At 37.8% G+C, this 21,551-nt stretch overlaps 1 protein-coding gene across 2 annotated transcripts; it reads left to right on the top strand.

Annotated features, from left to right (window-relative positions):
- The first annotated feature begins 1,066 nt into the window (after window positions 1-1,066).
- LOC102603459 (uncharacterized protein At1g04910) lies at window positions 1,067-19,644 on the top strand. Of its 2 annotated transcripts, none has more exons than XM_006342308.2 (9): window positions 1,067-1,844; window positions 2,468-2,635; window positions 2,719-2,791; window positions 2,873-2,943; window positions 3,033-3,121; window positions 14,649-14,781; window positions 14,930-15,162; window positions 18,236-18,712; window positions 18,852-19,644. In XM_006342308.2, exons 1-9 carry the CDS (start codon window positions 1,356-1,358, stop codon window positions 19,048-19,050), a joined length of 1,932 nt encoding a protein of 643 aa, XP_006342370.1. In that variant the 5' UTR covers window positions 1,067-1,355; the 3' UTR covers window positions 19,051-19,644. The 2 variants fall into 2 exon arrangements, with proteins under 2 accessions (XP_006342370.1, XP_006342369.1); XM_006342307.2 differs by having other exon boundaries at window positions 1,067-1,859.
- Window positions 19,645-21,551: the final 1,907 nt, after the last annotated feature.

Below are 21,551 nucleotides of genomic sequence, written 5' to 3'. Positions count from 1 at the left end.
ACATGTTGTGAGTGATTAATTTATTAAGATGACAATTACTTATCCTCAAATAATTCAAGTGTAAAAAATAGCAAACATGACAACAAAATTGTTCTTCCCATAACTAGTTAGAAGGCCATAAAAAAATAATATTATTCGACAATTATCTACCTTGACCCAATTACATAATAATTCAAGGGTATAATTGGAACAATTTTTTTTAAACAGTTTAATTCAAACACAAGATGATGTGGGAAACAATGAACCAAACACTTGATAAAAATAAACTCTCCATTACTAATCTCTACGCTACTAATCCCTGTATTACTATTCTCTGCGTTATTAATTTTTGTACCAAACGACCCCTAAGTGTATTACTTAAACTACTAAGTAATAATTATTACAACAGAATAAGTAAAGTAAAAAAAAACATTGGTAGATCTATTCGGCATGAATTATCTGACATGAATTTAAATTAGTCAAACACAGCTAGAGAATCGTCCAAACAAGGTGTAAGAAAACGAGTGAGGGGATGATGGGATCCGGGACTCCTCTCCATTTTTTCCAAGTTCCTATTTGGATTAGTGACACATGACATAGGTTAATAAATGGCTAAGATTTAATTTCTCAAAGTAAATCTCTAATCATGATTTAACTAATAAATACAATATATATTTAGTATTAAAATTATTATAATCTCACAATCTTAGCAACATATTATCTTGTCCATAAATATAAAGGAAAAAAAGTTCTTCCTAATTACTTTCTTTACGTGGAATCATTTTATTTTTCTTTTAAATATTGAACAACTGCCAAATATAACTAATGTTTTGGAGGAAATTGAAAAAAAGAGGTGAAATAAAATAGGAAAAATAATACTCTTCAATAGCTAATGGTTAAAAAGAAAAAATAAGAAAAAATGCAATAAAAATATTAACTTAAATAGAAAATATATTTATTATTTAAATTATGATTAAAAATTTACTTTAGGTATTAAATCTTAGCCGTTTAATTTAATCTATGTCATGTGTCACTAATTCAAATAGGAACTTGAAGAAAATAAAGAGAAGAAAAATAGAGAGGAGTGGATCCGGGATGATGTATTCATTCATCCGCGTGTGCGGTGGTTGAAAATGGCGGCTCCGGTAGGCAACTTTCCATTGGGGGGAGGAAGAATTTAAAAGTAGAAACAATGATTGAACTCTCCCTTCCTTTTTACTGTATGCTTTCTTCTATCTCTTCCACTTTCTCTCCATTAATGCCTATTCATCTTCAATAATATCATTCCATCCATCTGGATCCACACTTTCTGGCCAATTCATACGAGTTACCACGTACAACTACAGCTAATGTATTCATATTCTTATTAATACGAAATGGGTCATCATCATAACAACCACCATAGCCACCACCACTCCACCGCCACAGATGGCGTTCCACAGCGGGTCAATAGTCCACGATTCTCTGGACCAATGACTCGAAGAGCTCATTCTTTTAAGAGGACCAACAATACTAACCAAAACGCCCAAAATACTGGTAGTAGTAGTAGTAGTACTGCTTCTTTGAATACTCATCATGAGATTGATGTACCGCTTAACTCACCCAGATCTGAAACTAATGCGAATATTGCTGATGAGTATGAGATTTTAGGAGAAAAGAAGCATACCCATTTGAGTAATGTTATCCAAAGGGTGCATTTGAGGAAAAAGTTGGAATCTTTGACTGTGGATTTTGGGTTTGGATTGGAATTGAAAGGAAGGAAGAAGTTGGGGCACTGGATGTTCTTGGTGTTTTGCGGGTTCTGCTTGTTTATCGGTGTTCTCAAGTTTTGTGCCTATGGATGGTTTGGATCTGCTATTGAAAGAGTTGCGTACAGTCAGGTTATTTTTTAGTTCTAGAAATGGAATTCTTCACTCCCATCAGTGTTAAGTTGTTTTTCCTTCAAAATTTGGTTTGTTTTTCAAGATCAATTGGAGCTTAATATTTAAGACTTAGTTTTGAATGATTAAATATTAACTGTAACACTTTCTGTTCATCTGGAGGTATTTGCTTCTCAGTAGTGGTCGATTTTTTTTGGCTATTAATAATATGTCATCCAGATGCTTGCCTGTAGTAAACCTTCACTAGTTGGTTGTTCACATCACATGATATGGTCCTGAATATATCCATTAAATGAATCCTACTGATTTTAGCAACAAAAACAGCGGGGATGTGGCACAACAGTGTGTATTGTCTTTGATGCAACTATCAGGCTTTAGGTGAAGCATGTAAAATAAAGCATATGTTGCATAGAGAACGAAGGAAAATGATGAGATAGGCAGATAGATAGCTTTGGGTTGTGTTGGATTTTAATCACGAGTTTCTTTGTTAGCCAGGTCTCTGTTTTGAAAATGCAACTAATGATTTTTCTGTTCTGCACTCTACTAATATCAAGACTAGTTGCATCAGTAAAGTTATGTTTTTTCAAATGTTCGACATTGCCCAACAGGATTCATATGACTCACTGATCAGTCAGCTAAGTCTAAGGGATCAAAGCACTCATGCCTATAGACATATGGAAGGAGATACCAAACATAGTGGAGAACGGAATCATTTGGAACAAACTCTAAGTATGGTTGCATCGGGTGTTGTTGGTAACCAGAATAGCATGCTAGATGTAAGTTCTATCACAAATCTTCCAGCTTGTTAGTGCTAAAGGAAGTATCACATCTAAATGTTGTTCTCTTTTTCCCTTTTCAGTTTTCAGAAATATGGTTGAAGCCTAATAGTGAAAATTTCACTCAGTGCATTGAGCGGACAAAGAGTCAGAAACGTAAACACCTGAACAACTGAAATTCGTTTTTATCATTAACTGTTTTTACCTTACCCTCATCCTTTTTGCTTTCTTTGGCAGTTGTAGATGCAAAGACAAATGGTTACCTTCTGATAAATGCAAATGGTGGCTTAAATCAGATGAGATTTGGGGTCTGGTTGTTATAGGTTTCATGCTTCAATTCCTTTTATTAAAGATTCCTATTATCTCCATCTGATGAACAAATAATTCTAGAATGCAGATCTGTGATATGGTAGCTGTTGCTAAAATCATGAAGGCAACACTTGTACTTCCTTTACTTGATCATACATCCTACTGGGCGGATGAAAGGTGCTCTGCTTTTACCACTTCATTGAAATCATATTCATTATGAAATGGTTATTTTGATAGGCAAATGTTATGGAAGAAACCCACCACCCACGGCACATACTATAGTTAGTTTGAATAACCAAAATTATATGTATCATGTGTGTTGGATTGTTTTTCACCTTAGTAGTTTCTTGTTGATCCTTTTGTGTAATGTGTACTGACTGCACCCTACTTAGTAGACCCCTTCTTGTATAAAACTTATAAAGATCATTATCCATATGTAGAGCTCAAAACTACGGAAATATGGGCCCCTTGTGAATGGACAAAAAGTCTAGCATCAAAGAACAACATAGAGTCCTAAGTTCGGGACTCTGGTTACAGGTGCTTCTATTTATGAAGTTCGCAGTCTCATATGTCTGGAGCTAAGTTGCTCGGACTCTTCACTTTTGATGCTGCACCCGTGTCGACACGACATGGGTGTGGGTGTGGGATCTGTGTCCGATTTGGTCAACCAATTTTGGGTAATTTGACCAAAATCAATGGGGAAAGTGGACAGTTTTAATGATTTTTCTAATCAATACAAAAGCTAAGGTGAAATTGTAGAAAATAGAATACCTTTTATATAGAAATTTCTATGTCACTCCTTTCTTTTAATCTCCTTCCAGAATTCTCCACATAATATCTCATAATTTAGGTTTTATAACTCTATTTTTAGATATTTCAATTATTTTTAAGCGAATCCCCGCACCCGTATCCATACATGGATCCATATCCCTGAATCTTAAAAATTAAATCACGATGGATCCGACCTCTAGATCCGCACCCGTATCGGACACCCGCACACGAGTCCGACTAACTTAGGTCTGGAGTAAAATGAGAATTCTGGGATTCTAAAGTAAATAGATGACGTCTTAGATGCTTTGCCAACATATTTGATGTCAGTTTTTCCTCTCCCCCCTAAGGTGGAGGAAAGAATTGATGCATTAAGGAGGAATTTTTTGTGGAATGGAGAGAAAGAATACAAAGGATTTCATTTGGTCAAATGGAAGACTGTAATTCTTTCAAAGAAACAAGGTGGTTTAGGCATTAGAAACTTGAAGAAACAGAACAAAAGCCTTATGATGAAGTGGTTGTGGAGATTTCCTAAAGAGGAGCAGGCCCTTTGGGTTAGAGTGATTCAGGCCAAGTATGAGAAGATAGATCACTGGAAAACTAAGGAAGTGACTTCTACCTATGGAGATCAATCAGAAATTTGTGGCATTGTTTCTTTCAAAGAACTAGATTCAATGTAAACAATGGAAGAAAGATTTTGTTTTGGGACGATAATGGGTTAGGAAATGGCAGCCTCAAACAGCTCTTTCCAGACATCTACTTGTTGAATCAGCAACATGAGGCCACTGTGCAAGAAGTTTGGTCCATCCATGGATGGAACTTAACATACAGAAGGATGATACAAGACTGGGAGGTGGATAGACTAGCTGAATTTTATGGCACCCTGGACCATGTTGGAGGATTGAAAGAAGGAGAAGACACTCTTAGGTGGATTCATCACAACAAAGGTATCTTCACAATTAGCTCTGCCTACAAGAACCTGAACCAAATGGGGACTCAACTTAGATTTTTGCCTTGGAAGCTTATCTGGAAAGTCAAAATTCCATATAAGGTGACAGTCTTTACTTGGTTGGTAGTTAAAGAGGCGGTACTAACACAGGAGAATCTAATGAAGAGGGGAATACATGTGTCCTAGATGTTTTTTTGTGAGCAACAGGCAGAGACAATCAACCATCTATTTCTTCATTGCAAGGTGGTTAGACAACTGTGGCACTTATTTACCAGCTTCAGGGGCACAAACTGGACCATGCCACAAAGGGCAAGTCAGGCTATAGAAAGCTGGAACAATGAAGGCAGTGGCAGTACAGACCAAAGCAAATGGAGGATTGTCCCAACAGTGATTTGGTGGACCATATGGAAGGAGAGAAACATGAGATGCTTTGAGAGTATCAGTAGTCCTTTACACAGGATTAAAATGAACTGCATAATCACTTTTTGCTATTGGTGCAGTTCGGAGTATGTAGATGATCCTATAGCGGTTAGAGATATCCTAGGTCCTTTGTAAGATGAAGTAGGATCTAGTTTAGTTTTGTTTTACGTACACGCAACTGTATGTAGCTCCATGATGTAAATTTGGGATCCCAGCCTTTAGTGCTAAAGATTAATATATAAAACTGTTACCTTTGTTAAAAAAAGATGACCTTTGGCAGGTGCATTAGTTGATGTTGAAGGGGAAGCTTTAGTCATTAGATGATTCTTAGTTTCTCATTTACATGGTTGATGGTGGTCCCGTGTTGCAGCACTTATGTGCTAACAAATTCATGCGTCTATCTTTGAGAGAAACTTTCAAGATATATCTGGGAGAAGAGAAGAAAAACAATTAAGTGAAGGAAGATCTTTTTTTTTTTTATTGACATCAAAAACATAAAAGGTGTATTTAAGAGAGTCATGTTATAATACTTGAAGTTTGTTCCCTTGTTCTCAAAGTAATCATTGAAGGAGAAATGAGGTAGAATGGGTGAATCCACCGTCTGATGGTCTTTAAGAGGGTCATGTTAGGTTAAAGACAAAGCGGTAGTCATTCTTTTCTGTGATCCTATGACCAATAAACAAACGAGATTAGTGTTGTTCAAGCCCATAATGTAATCTGATTTTTGCAGTTACATTACCAATAATTGACTGCGAATGGTATTCTTTATGGAACCTTTTCTTGATATACGTTACACAATTATGCTAACGATAAGAGAAAGAGTGTCTTGTTACTTGATGAATGGAAGCATCTCTCCAGGGCTGAGACTGATAAATCAGTTTCGGATGCATGTTGAGTATCTAGAGTTAGATAGCATGATTTATGAATGATGGAAAAATCCTCCTTCAAAGGAAGATTGTAAAGAATGAGCGTAATACTCAATTTTCTTATAGGTTTATTAGCCTAGAAATCAGTTGGCTAGTAGTGATGACACTTCGGGTTCGGGAAACTTAAAATAGAAATGGTAAGAAAGAAATGTTAACTGAGGCATCACAATTTGATTTTGGAGGATCTCCTTTAAGATACAAGACGTTGAGGCAGTTGAAAGAGTCTCATCCTTGGGCTGCTACTTTTCTCTTTTTGTTGGGTAACAATTGTGTGTGCAATATGTTATTGAGAAATCTACCCAGTACCCAGTATACCATAAGGGAAGCCACTTAACACAATATGACAGAAGTGTATTTAAATTCCACCCGCTGCCCATATTAGGTTCTTAAATCCAACTTTTAAACTGAAATTCCATTGTATACAACCATCATAGGAAAAATGCTAATTCCCACCTTTTTAAAGGGATTTTGTTTTAATTATACCCGCAGGTCCAATTTCTACCATTTATACCATCAATTTCTCTGTTCTTTTAAAAACTTTACTTGCAACAAAATCAGTTAAATTCATACCCAGTTTCTCTATATCTCTTAAATATTTCACACACAAAATCGAAATAACATATATCCCCGATTTTTGACAGTTTTGACTCTTCATTCAAGTATTCAAATCGGTTCTACTATATTCAGATAAAACTATACTCAAAACAACACCATTCAAATAAAAGTTACACTATAACAAACCAAACTTACCAGTACTCAAATATTTCTCTTTCCCACATTCTCTTCTACATGCATAATATATGGCGTTTTATTTTCTTCTTGAGGCAAATTCAATTCCTCCATGGAAAAATTTGAAATGACAGATTGTTTGTTCTACACCAAAAGAATGGCGCAGAACACAATTTATGATTAAAAATATCAATTAATAGATGAAAAGCCTGATTGTGGATAAAATAGATAGAGTAAGATGTATTCCCATGGGAGCAACTTGTCTCGAAAGTCCTAGAAATGCTTTGTACCAATGCAGAATTAGCTAAAAATAGGGCATAATGGGGAAAACGATCCATATAGGGATAACTACTATTTGAGGATAGGTTTTAGACTTGTTAGAGAACTTCTAACATTACTATTATTACAACAACATACCCAATGTTATCCCACAAGTGGCGTCTTGAGAGGGTTGGGTGTACACAAACTTTACCCCCTACCTTGGAAGATAGAGAGGTTTGTTTTTGATAGACCTTTGGCTCAAGTAAACACATTTACAAAGCAGTTCAAAAAACAAAATCAGTGGGAGTGAAGAAGCCCAGAAAAAATGCTAAAGAACGCATGACAAAGCATCCTTAAAAAGGAATTGTCACTACAACAACAACAAATCCAGTGAAATCTCACAAAGTGGACCTTACCACTACCTCTCTAAGGGAGAGAGACTATTTCCAAAAAACCCTCGGCTCAAGCAAATCAAAGTAGTAATGAAAAAGAAAACATGACAACTAATAGCAAAGTAGTGCAGAGCATATATGCAAGGAGCCGTAACAATAACAACAAGGTGCAGTCACCTAAACACAGTAAACTGCAGATGATGTCGTGCAGCCACTGCCCGCTGCTCAGTTCTCACTTCTCAGGTTAGTCTGCTGCTCATTGCAGTGCTGAGTGCTCGCAAGCAGCGCTGCTCAGTGTTCTCAACCACCTCGCAGGCCGCTGCTCATTGCTTCGGTCAGAGTCGTAGGCCACTGGTGAGTGGTTACTGGTCAGTGCTCATCGCGTCCAGCGTTAGTTCACAACTCTCAACTCTCATCTGAGCTCATTGTCTCTTGTTAGTCGGCTAAGTTTGTATCTCACACTTAGAACTTCACTAAGAGACTGCGGTGGCCATCGTGTAGCAGTCAACATTCGATTACTATGCATAGAATTGCAAGTTGATACTTGCAAGATGTCTAATGCTTCTGCGTTCTGCCTAGTAGATTACTATGCAAAGAAATGATAAAAATCTGTTGTTGAGTATGGCACAATTCAATTCCTTTCAAATTCTAATTCCTGATGCGGAGGTTGTTAAAGAAAATTCCTTTTAGAAGAGGTGATTGCTAAACTTTGAAATCAAATGGCATCTAGATGATCTTGTTGCTCTATTGATACTATTCTCCATGTGTTCTGTGAAGGGGAACTGGTAACTATTTTTGAGCTTTTCTTGAACTGCCAAAACATTTGCAAAGCAGTAGAATTGGATGTGACTTGTAGTAAGTTGTAAGAACTTGAGAGGTTGAAGAAATTGAACAAGAGTGATTGAATTTTGAAAATGTATCATTGTTTATTAAATTTGGTTAAACCGAAAATCGAACCGAAATTGTGATAACTGAATCAAACCAAATTTATTTCAATTTGGTTTGGTTTCACATTTTTACCAAACCGAAAACCGAAAAACCGAACCGAACCGACCAAACATCCATCCCTAGCTGGAAAGATATTGGAAGCAGAGAAGCCAATGGAGATTGGAGGAGATCCATCCCAACTTGTGATTGGTGAACATTGTGGAAGGAGAGAAATTTAAGATGTTTTGAAGGCAAAGGGACCAACAACCAGGAGACTAGAATCCAATGCCTTAGTTTACTTTATTTTTGGTGTAAACAAGATATGGTAGGGGATATAATAGACATAGTTGACTTCATAGGTAACTTGTAAAGTTTTTTGTTGAGTTGTCCTCACTGAGGAAAGTGCACACACCATGTGTGGATTGTAAAATGATCCTCATCATTCTTTGTTGGTGAGTTTTTTGTTAAAACAAAGTTACCTTTACTTAAAAAAAAAAACTTCCCTCAGAACTCTGTCATAAGCCTTTTCTAGATAGATGAACACCATGTGAAGGGCCCTTTTCCTCTTGCTATATTCTCTACTAGTCTTGAACACTCCGACATGAATCCGAACCGGTTCTCGAAAATAGACATGCTCCTCCTCACCATCATCTCTACCACCCTCTCCTAACTTCCATAGTGTGGCTTAACAACTTGATGCCCTTATAGTCGTTGCAATTCTGAATGTCACTTCTGTTCTTGTACAACGGGATCGTCGTACTCCACTTGCATTTTTCTGGCATCTTTGCTGTCTTCAAAGTAAGCTATATTAAACAACTAGTCAACCATTCCATACTTGTCGTATCTGCGCTCATCCAAAATTCCACTGGTATCTCGTTTGGCCCAGTCGCTCACCCCCTACGCATCCAAATGAATAACACCTTTAACCTCCTCAATCTTTATACACCTACAATACCCAAAACCACAACACCTCCCGAAGTGCTCCAATCTCCGTCCCCTTTTTCGTTCAATAGTTTAGGGAATAAGACTATCATCTCTGTCTAATAAGTGCCTCATCTACCAATACTTTTCCATCTTCATCTTGATGCACTTCACTAGGTCCAGGTCTCGATCCCTCCTCTCCCTCATCTTAGCTATCCTGTGAAGCTTCTTATCTCCGCTTTTGTCCTCTAGTTCTACACATAAGCATTCAAAAGTTGCTATTTTTTTCGTCGTAACGGCTAACTTTGCCTCCTTCCACACCATCTCCTTCCTTATTCGTCCACTTCTCCTCCTCATCCTTCTCTCCACCAACTTCGCACATGCCACCTTCTTGGCTTCCACTTTTTCTTGGAAGTCCCCATTCCACCACGAATCCCCTCGATGCCCACCAAAGTTACCTGTCAAGACTCCCAATCGATCCCAATATATTTGTAAATGAGGTGTAGTTATCGTAAGGCGTAGCTTAGGGCTTAACTCATTTGGCAAAGGTAGAGGATTTAAGGCGTAGCTTAGGGCTACAACGAGCGCATCCAATCATCTCTTAAGATTGTGGAGGCGTCTTTAGCCACATGGAGACTTCTTAAAAAGCTATGTGGATGAAATAGTGATGGCAAAATGAAGCCAATTTTCACTTACCTGCCCATATTTAAATAGGTTGAGTGAGTGACATTGATAATGGGTGAAGTTTGGGTTCAACCCATATTTAAACTGTGCAAAATTGGTCAGTCACAGGTCTGATTTGGGTTGTCTGCGGCTAAATCACTCACAGCTGCATAGGTAACTAGTTAAGATTTAATTAGTGTGCGTCACTCTTGAAATTTTTGAGGCCTTTGCGTCAGTTGTTTTTCCCGAGTTTGCTCCAGTACTTTGTAAGAAGTCTTTTCTTTAACTTTAAAAATAGTTTGCACTGGCATGTTATAGGAAATATATGCCATTATTAGCTCTTTGAGGATACATACATGTCCATGTGTCATACTCCACCTTCTGAAGTAATTATCCGTAGCTTTTTGCTATCTGCATCCTAAAACATAGACCCTACTTTTTTTTTGGTACTTGGTAACTTTGCATTATATCACAAAATAGTACATGGGTTGTACTATAACCTTATATACAAGTGTGCTCCTGATTTCACTTCTCTACGTCTAAATTGAGTCTAGCAAATCAATAATAGAGACAGTGTCATTAGAGTATAACTGATTACACCAAAAGACTAAAAGTAAAATGCAGTTTAGTTTAACTTTCTGCACATTGTTCTCTATCCTCTCAAAACGTCTTGAATTCCTTTCTTTCCAAACAGCCCACCAGATAGCCCCTGGGATAACTCTCCATCTACCTTTGTCCTTAGCATGTACACCTGCTTCCTCTCAGCATAGTAATGCCTCAGCCACCTTCTTGGGCATTGTCCAGGAGATGCCTTTGAGGCTTAGGAATATTCTCCATAGATGATCGGTGTACTTGCAATGTAAAAATAGATGGTTAACAGTCTCAGATGTTTCACCACATAGGAAACACCTGGTGTGTAAGGACTGCTTCCTTAGCCATTGACCAGACAAAAAATGAGACTTTGTCAGGGATTTTGCTCTTTCATATTCGCTTCCAAGGCCAACTTGAGCACTATTGATCTGTCTGATCCATTAACTTGTAGGATTTGTTGACTTTGAACACTCCCTTGTCATCTCCTGTCCACCACAATTTATCCTCTCCTGTTTGTAGTTCAGTGAAAGTGTCCACAGTGTTTAAAAATTCAGCAACTCTCACTATTTCCCAATCATTAAGGTTCCTTCTGAAAATGAAATTCCATCCTTGTGGTGACAATAGATCTGCTATAGTGCTTTGTTGAAACATGATTAGGTTGTAGATGTCTAGAAAGAGATCTGCCATGTTGCCTTTCTCATGCCAAATGTCCTTCCAAAATCTGGTCTTACTCCCATCCATTACTTTTGCCTTTGAGTTACTTTTAACTTCATTCCACAAGCTTTTGATGGACCTCCAGAGGCTAACCCCATAAGGAGTGGTTACTTCTTTAGTTATCCAGTTGTCCTCTTCTTCATATTTAGCTCCAATTACTTTCCTCCATAGCATCTGGTTGTTGTTTGCATACTTCCACAACCACTTCATACTAAGAGCCTTGCTTTGCAATTTCAGATTCCTTATTCCTAGACCTCCATTTTCCTTGCTTGTCATGACTTCCTCCCATTTAACCAAATAAAAGCTTTTTTTTTCTTTGCTGCCTTGCCACAAAAAATTCCTCCTGATACGATCCAACCTTTTAGTGACCCCTGGTGGGATAGGAAACAGGGACATCATATAGGTTGGCAAAGCATCAAGTACTGAATTAATAAGGGTCAGTCTACCCCCCTTTTATAAGTACTGAGACTTCCACTTGGCCAATTTCTTCTCACACTTCTCAATCACACTATTCCATATGTCTATGGACTTGGATTCCTCCCCCTCCCCCCAAAGGCATTCCCAAGTATATAGTAGGCAGAACTTATATTTCACCACCCATAATTGATGCTAAACAACTCATGTTGTTTACTTCATTTAGAGGATACAACACACTCTTCCTCCAGTTGATATGCAAACCAGAAATACCTTCAAATAAGACCAGAAGCACTCTTAGATACTTCAGTTGTTCCTCCTCAGCATCACAGAAAATCAGGGTATCATCTGCATATTGCAAGTGCGTCACTTCTAGTCTCTCAGCACCTTCTCTGGCCACATCAAAACCCCTTAACCACCCTCTCAAGTTAGCAACTTTTATCATGTTGTTTAAACCCTCCATAGTAATCAGGAGCAAAAAAGGTGACGAGGGATCACCTTGTCTGAGACCTCTTTGGGTTTGAAAGAAACCTGCCAGGGTTACCATTAATGAGTATTGAGAATCGAACCGTTGATATGCAAAGCTTTAATCCAGTTCAATCATTTCTGCCCAAAACCCATCAGATTCAACATCTTCACTAAGTATTTCCAGTTAACATGGTCATAAGCTTTCTCTATATCCAACTCACATAGGACACCTGACTTCTTTTGGTTATTTCTGGAGTCAACTGCTTCATTTGCAATCAAAACTGCATCCATTATCTGTCTCCCTTTAACAAAAGCCATTTGTTGTGAGTCTACCAACTTATCCACCACCCTTTTCAGCCTTTCAGTCAGAGCTTTGGAGATAAGTTTGTAGATGCTACCAATTAGACCAATTGGCCTGAAGTCCCTCAACTCCTTGGCACCTTTCTTTTTGGGTATAAGAGCTATAAAAGTTGCATTGGAACTCTTCTCAAAAACTTCATGTTCATAGAAGTTTTGAAAGGTGTTCATGATGTCTTGCTTTACCACATCCCAACATTTAATAAAAAAAGGGAACCCATAGTAAAACCATCTGGACCTGCTGCTTTGTCAAAAGCACACAACTTCAAACATCTCAGCCCTTCACTTTCCTCAAAGTTGCTTTGTAGGGCCTGGTTATCTTCTTCTGTTAGGTTAGGACATTGCACATTTATGTACTCAAGTCTCCATTGAGATGATTCTTATACAACCTTTTATAATATTCAACAATTTCCCCTTTAATTCTGCTTGGCTCTTGATTCAATTCTCCCTGTATCATAAGTTGATCAACGTTGTTGTATCTCCTACGTGCATTTTCTATCTTGTGAAAGAATTTAGTATTCTTATCACCTTCCTTCAGCCATAGAGCCCTTGATTTTTGTCTCCCGGAGATCTCCTCCTTTTTGATCAACTCTTCATATTTCAACATTAATTCAGATTTTTTGGCGGACTCCTCATTAGTAAGGATAGACCCTATTTTTCTAATCCTAGTTGAATAAATAATTATGTTGTTCTTAGTGTAACAATGTCTAAAATCATAATTTGAACTGTACAAAAACTAAATAAATTGTCAAAAAACTAGCATCAATTTTGAAAATTGTATAGAAATACTAACAATATATATTATTTTAAACAGTTTACCTATTTGGCGACTCTTCAAGGTTATATAATAATACTAACTTGATAGTAGCATTACACTGATGTACCTTCATTGGATATATTTTAATTGTTGCAAACGTGCTACTTTTAGAATACGTTTATTATCAAAGTTTCGCTATTAACAAAAATAATGCTTAAATTCATATTTGGTAATGTATAAAATCTAACAACAGAAGTTTTCATAACCCCTATATAAAATGGGTCAATCTTACCCAATCCATTTATAAACCTAATTTTTAACCCGCTTAAATATGGGTGGGTTGAATTATGACTGTTTTTGCTCAACCTGTTTTCTACCCACCCATTTGCCACCACCATACATTTTTTTTCGAGGATAGTAACACTAATCTATATATTCACATGTATACTACATCCAAAATATGTAGTTCCCCTTCAAAAGGTATTACAGACTAATCATATTGCCGCCTATCACCTCTATTTCCTACAAATAATCTAAAACATCCAAGATATCTTCTGCTTGGACTAAAATATTCTGTTTACACCAAAAATAAAACAACTCTAGACAATTCATCTTGAAGCTCTGAAGTCCATTCTGCTTGTCTTCAAACACCTCTGATTTCTCTCTTTCCATGCAGTCCACCATATGCATGCTGGGACACTCTTCCATCTCTCCTCCTTTGTTGCTGCATTACCATCACTATTCCAACTATTGAGGACTCCTCTGATGTTCCCTGGCTTTACCCAATTTGCCACCACCATACATGAATAACAGAATTGCAGCAGAGGTAGATGGGTGCTAGTGCACCTTACCTGTACACATTGGTCATCTTAACTTATGAAGCAAAACAACCATCTGCAGCCTACTTCAACTCTCATTGGAGTGGCCAAAGTAGCTACAAAAAATAAAAGACTTGGGTATAGTGTTCTAAACTTGGCAAATCAGTGGTAATGAAAACATGCAGCTATTAATTTACTAGAAATTAATAAATCCAACTGACAGTGTTTGCAGTCAAAGATTGGGCCATCTTTTATCTTCTTGAAGATTGCTTTTATCTTCTTTTCATCTTTCCTTTCTTTGTGGAAAGCATGTGAAATATTTTGTTCTGGGGTTCCACTGAGACTTGAACCAAGAACCTTTGCTGCCATCTAACCGTTAATCATCTCATCTAAAAATTCAAACGGGTTGATGCGACACAATTTGATTTATCTAATTTATGCGAACATCGTCCTCTCCACCCCTTCCCCCAATGCCAATCAGCAACAATAGAATAAACAAGGGGATCATGATTGTTTTATTCACAAATGCTTTGCATCTATATTATCTTGTTCGATTTAAGTGATAACTTTAGATGTTTTTTTCATTGACTTGGCTCCCCTTGATCTTTACCTTTGTTTCCTTAATGCAGTGGCTTCAAAGATCTTTTCAATTGGCAGCACTTTATTGAAACTCTAAAGGATGACATCCACATTGTCGAGACATTACCACCAGAATTTGCTGGAACTGAGCCTTTCAACAAAACACCTATATCCTGGTCTAAGGTGAAGTACTTAACTGATTTATATGGGTATTTTTGATATTGATTGTGAGTACTCCTCTGAGTGAAGTATGAAACTAACAACAGATCCAAATGTTATGGTGTGGTGATGAGTATCCTGCCATACTTACATGATTCTCTTATTTGATCAGGTTAGTTACTATAAATCAGAGGTCCTCCCTCTACTGAAGCAGCACAAAGTAATGTATATTACTCACACTGATTCTCGGATAGCCAACAATGGGATACCCAATTCTATTCAGAAGCTGAGATGCCGTGTAAATTACCAAGCATTAAAATACTCGGCCCCCATTGAAACTTTGGGAAGGATTTTGGTTTCGAGGATGCGACAAGATGGTAATCCTTATCTTGCTCTGCATTTAAGGTCAGTCGCGGCCTCTTTCTCTCATAGCTGTTAAAGCTATAGTGACATACAACTCTGTTATTGTTTGTGTCATTACTTTTGATTAATGCTAGTGTTAGAATATGAATAAATTTATACAATCCTATTAGAATAGGAATAGGTTTATACAATCCTATTAGAATAGGAATAAGAATAGAAATAGAAATAGGAATACTAAATAGTATCCTACTTGGTAAGGGATTGTATTCTAGGGTCTATAAATAGGGTCTCAATGTAATAATGTAGACACAACAACAATTCAATAATATTTTTCTCCTATATTTCTCACATGGTATTAGAGCCTCTACGATCTTAGTAGAGAATCAAAGAGCTTCCGTTGACGGCGGGCGGCTATTACCCATATATGTCGCCCGTCTGGCCAACGATTATGCTTTTCCATATTTAATTTGCGTATCACCGTGTCATCTTTCCGGTGACTACTTTTTTCATAATTAATTTGTGTAGCACCGTGCCATCATTCCGGTGACTACTTTTTCAATATTAATTTGTGTAGCACCGTGCCATCATTCCGGTGACTACTTTCTCATATCTGATTTGTGTAGCACCGTTCCATCATTCCGGTGACACTTTTTCATATCCTATATGTGTAGCACCGTGCGATCTTTCCGGTGACTACTTTTTCATATATAATTTGTGTAGCACCGTGCCATCCTTCCGGTGACTATCTTTTTTTTGCATATCTGTTTTGCATAGCACCGTGCATCTCTCCGGACTACTTTTCATATTTAATTTGTGTAGTATCGTGGATTTTTCTGAACTATTTTCTCATATCTGAGTTGCATAGCATCATGTGTCTTTTCCGTGACTCCTCAGATTTGATTTGCATAGTTCCATTCGTCTTTCCGGTGACTCTTCAAATCTGATTTGCATAGGATTGTTCCATCATTCCAACCCTACCGGTACAATTTTTCTTTTTCAGTAGGGTTGTGCCATCATTCCGACCCCTATATAATTTCTATTTTCTAGTTGGGCCGTGACATCATTCCGACCATACCCATATAATTTTATTTCTTAGATTGTGACCACTTTTAGCCATCAAATCTAATACTCCGACATATGAGCATGTTCCGGCCAGTTTTTGGGTGACTTGTTTAATGTCGACTCATCTTTTGATTTCAACATGATCCATATACTTTATACTAAATTTTGAGCACTTTGTTGCTCAGGGGGAGTTTAGTAGCCTTGTATGTCGATTATGTGAGTCACTCTATGGTTTGAAACCGTCTTTGCAAGTTTGGTTTGGGAAGTTCAACACTGGAATTTTATCACTCCATGTTTTATCGGCATTATGCATCAAATTAAGTATTTCATGAGAAGATTAAGCACATTGAGATTGACTGACATTATGCATCAAATCCAGTATTTAATGAGAAGACAAACACATTGAGATTGACTGAGAAGACAAACACATTGAGATTGACTGTCAATTTTGTGAAGTCGAGTGATCAACTTGCAGATATCTCACCAAGCCCCTCATCGGTCCTCGTGTTATTTACATTTGTAACAAGCTAGGTACATGAATTGTATGCACTAGCTTGAGGTGGAGTGTTAGAATATGAATAGATTTATACAATCCTATTAGAATAGGAATAGGTTTATACAATCCTATTAGAATAGGAATAGGAATAGAAATAGAAATAGAAATAGGAATACTAAATAGTATCCTACTTGGTAAGGGATTGTATTCTAGGGTCTATAAATAGGGTCTCAATGTAATAATGTAGACACAACAACAATTCAATAATATTTTTCTCCTATATTTCTCACACCACTTTGTTGGGGAAAAGCAGGTGTAATGCGGAAGCTAGCAAAGCAAACATCGAAAGACCACGAGTAAGAAGACAAACGAGAAACACACCAAAAGAGACAAATTTAACGTGGTTTGGTCAATCGACCTACGTCCACAAAGGAGATGAGCAATCCACTATAAATATGAGAGTACAAAATATAGAGAGAAACAACCTCAACCAATTCACTCGGAATACAAGGAGGTACACAAAATTCTCCTCCATAACCGCAACTCTCAAAAACCCTAGAATTCTCCTCCATAACCGCAACTCTCAAAAACCATAGGACTACATTGTAAATGCTGATTAAGTTAGAAGGAACAAGCCTATATTTATAGAGTCCTAGAACCTTTCCTACAAGAAAAGGACTAGTAAAATATTAAAACCTTTTCCTAAAAGGAAAACTTATTTATGGTAAGAAATCAGGGCAAATAAAACCCCAACAAATCTCCCCCTTGGCCTAAATTTCTGACAAAATAAATTTGTCCACCTTCTTCACATAATCTTTAGGATCTTGTATCTCTTCTCCATAATCTCCTCCATCAAATCTGTCTCGACATAGAGAATCTCGCTGAAACAATTTCTCCAACAAAGATCTTCATTACTGTCAAAAAGGTTGCGGCTAGAACTACACCCGCCTAGATTAATGCTAGGATTATAAAATGAAACATAGTGCGAGTCGAACATCTCTTAGGATAAAAAAGAGGAGGAAAAATTCTGGATGCCACTTTTCATTTGAAGGATCAGGCCAGTTGATGTACCAGACATGCCATTCATTGTGTTAGCTTAGTTTGATTCTTCATTTGAATCAAAATACATTAAAAAATGGCTACTAGACCACGTCATGCCTGTATCATTACACTTGTGTTAGCTCTCTGTATACCACTGTAAATGAACTATGACAAAATTATCTAAGAAAGTTATGTAACTTTGAGGTCATTATTTTTGCAGGATCAGTATTCATACTTTGATGCTTTAATTGGACACAGTTATCTTAGTTTTACTTATAATCTTATAGGACCGTTGCATTCTTAAAGCAACGGCTTTGACTGAACTTCTTGTTGTAGCTGCAGAGTTGTAATATCAGATAAATGTAGTTCAATTTGTTTCTCAATTATTTTGATGGATATAAAGTCATTTGGATGATACATTGCACAAATTATAATGCTGATGTCTGATCTTAGCAGAGTCTGTTAAAACTGTTGTTCTGAATCCTTCACATAAGCAGTTTATGATGCTACTTGCAGATACGAGAAGGATATGCTTGCTTTTACAGGCTGCAGTCATAATTTGACAGCAGAAGAGGATGAAGAACTCCGTAGCATGCGTTATGAAGTTGGCCATTGGAAGGAAAAGGAGATCGATGGTGCAGAAAGAAGAAAGCTTGGTGGTTGCCCGTTGACCCCCAGGGAGACCGCCCTTCTGCTTAAGGGGCTGGGATTCCCATCCTGTACGAGGATTTACTTGGTGGCTGGTGAAGCATATGGGAATGGAAGCATGCAACCTCTTCTGGAGAATTTCCCAAACATCTTTTCCCATTCAACTCTTTCAACAGAGGAGGAATTGAACCCTTTCAAGAATCACCAAAACATGTTGGCTGGTTTGGACTATGTTGTTGCTCTTCAGAGTGATGTTTTCGTTTACACATATGATGGAAATATGGCGAAGGCAGTGCAAGGTCATAGGCGCTTTGAGAACTTCAAGAAGACTATTAATCCGGACAGGTAATTATTCTTGCGATCTGCCTATTCCCTTGTTATCTGGCTAGACAGATTTTCTGTTGTCAAACTACGAGAATGCAATATTCCCAAATCAAAGCACCTTCGTCAACCTAACTTTTGGAATCTAATCATCCTTTTGCAGGATGAATTTTGTGAAGCTAGTTGATGAACTCGATGATGGTATGATCTCGTGGAAGAAGTTCAGCTCCAAAGTAAAAAAGCTTCACGAGACTCGTTCTGGGGCTCCTTATATGAGAGAGCCGGGTGAATTCCCGAAGCTGGAAGAGAGCTTTTATGCTAATTCCCTTCCTGGCTGTATATGCGAGAAAACCCACAGATAGCAAAGTTTGAACACAAAGTACGTAGTCTCTTGATCCCCTTGGAGTTCAGCTTGGGACATTATGGGAGGTATTGCCATGCATATGTTTTAAGAGCATGTGGAATCGAGTCTCTACTAAAGAATTCATCTCATTGGGACTTCTCCCTGTTTAGAAACAGGTGACTTGTATATATGCACACCATCAAGGTCAAATTCAGCATTTTGCTGCTGGTGCAGAGTCAAGTATACCGTTCAACCATACAAGACATTAGTCCTTTTGTTAATTGGACATTTTACACGATAATTTATTGGCAAGGAGGAAGGTGCTGCCAATATCTACATACGGCAGTGTATGCACCCTGCAGAGCCAAATGATAAGTTTTGTGGGTGGTTGATATAGAATGTATTGTTTCTTGAGATACAAATGACCAAATTACATTGTCAATCACACATTTTTTTCTGGTCTCCTTTCTATTAAATTGCTTGAGATGAGTTTAAATGCGGTGACATTGTCAGTGAAGATTCTTACCGCCGACTCTAACTTGTGTGAGAGTGAGAGTGAGACTGAATTGTTTCTATTGAATAGCCATACTTATAGAAGTTATCAGATTGAATATTTTTTCTGACTATCTTTATGTTTTTTCACACTTTCCTTGCTGCAAAACTTGAATTTACCAATTCAACGTGGTTGCAGAACATAGCAAATCGATGAGCCGCAGGACATATAAATGTCATTTTGATTGTAATCTTGAATGGGCACATTGGTAACATCTCTATCGGGAATGAGAATCACTAAGATTATGCTACCAATGGTCTCCCCAGATCATTGATGAAACAACAGAACCTCCCGATGCTATTCTCAGTGAAGATGTTGACTTGCTAGACTTTGGAACTTCTCTTAATAGAAAGGAGAAATTCGCACAGATTCAAAAAAATGAATCTATAAACAAAAGATTAGTGTCAAAGCTTCAGGAGGCTGAACTTCACAAAGGAAAAAAGAAAAAAGATTCTAAGAAAGAGCTAGCTCAACTTCCAAAAGAAGAGAACAAAACAAAACCCTCCCGTAGTATTCCATGATTAGTACAATCTTTTGGAATATTAGGGGAATGAGGTCCAAAAAAGCAAATCACAATCAAATACTTGGTCCACATTAACAAGGTGGTTTATTTGGCTATCCTCTGGTTAATAAGACTAAGATTGAGGGATACAGGAAATTTCTTGGATTCCAATATTGTCTGGATAACACTAATGGCAAGATTTGGTGTTTTTGGAATCACCTAGATCAAGCTGAAGTCATAGCCAATGAAGAACAACACGTTACCATCAAATTCAAAGACAAAAATGGCGCTAACAGTAGGTATGTATCTGCTATTTATGCCAAATGCACTGACGGGGATAGAAGCTCTATTAATGATCCATGGTGTGTAGGAGGGGACTTCAATGATATCATGGACCCTGATGAAAAGTTAGGAGGCAAACCTCATAGGGCTAACATATGTTTTGACTTTATTAGCACTATGGAAGCTTGTGGTCTATCTGATTTGGGTTTTGTTGGACCTAAATATACATGGTGCAATAATAGAAGACCTAGTAAAAGAACTTGGAAAAGGCTTGATAGAGTTTTTGTTAATGATCTATGGGCTCAAAGTTATCATACCAATACCATCAAGCATTTATGTAACACTCTGTATTCGAAACATACCAAAAATGCCGATTTTGAGAAGTTGCAGGTGCAACCCACGGTTGCCACCTACGGACCGTAGGTCAGACCATGGCCCGGGCTGGTGGTCCGTAGTTCACCACTGCAACCCCTCCCCAAACCCAACTCAGAAAATCGGTTAAGTCTTGACCCACGGACAGACCCACGGTCCGTAGGCCAGACCACAGTCTGTGGTCTGTGTCCGTGGATCGAGGGCCCCTTTACCCAGCCTCTGATGCGAATGACGGCCGACCAGCATGGATTTTCGTTCGATCCACGGTCCGTAGGTCTGATCGTTGGTGAAGGCCATCAGCCAATTAGGGGAAAATTGCTAATTGGGTCAACTTCAAATGGTCATCACTCTCAGCACAAAATGAATTATGTGTCCCATGACCTATGATATGATAGATAATTGAATCCTCTTTCCAACGCCACCGAGTTTGCTAAAATCCGACCTCCGAGTAAAAAGTTATGCTTGTTTTAGTGAAGCCTGTCGGGTAGACTTGACCTACGACCCCAATCTACGGACCATAGGTTGACCTACGGCCTGTAGGTCCCGTCCGTCGGTTACTCCGACATCAGTTAAGCCAGGGGTCTTTTAGTCTTTTCCTATTTCGCTTAACCCCTAAGCTACGTTGTTTATACACTAAATTATGAGGTTTTAGTTAGTTTAAGCCTAGAAACATAACTAGAACTTACCTAAGTCAAATCATTAATCAAAACTTAGAAAATTAGAGCGTAAGAAGAGAAAAGAAGTCAAGAACCCTAATTCAAGAACACATCAAGTTTCTTCAGTTCCAGCCCAGAAATCAAAGGATTTCTCC

The sequence above is a fragment of the Solanum tuberosum genome, unplaced genomic scaffold (genome assembly GCF_000226075.1).
Source record: "Solanum tuberosum cultivar DM 1-3 516 R44 unplaced genomic scaffold, SolTub_3.0 scf00037, whole genome shotgun sequence".
NCBI lineage: Eukaryota > Viridiplantae > Streptophyta > Magnoliopsida > Solanales > Solanaceae > Solanum > Solanum tuberosum.
The sequence above is the reverse complement of the archived record's forward strand: the minus strand, read 5'-3'. Positions and strand labels throughout refer to the sequence as shown.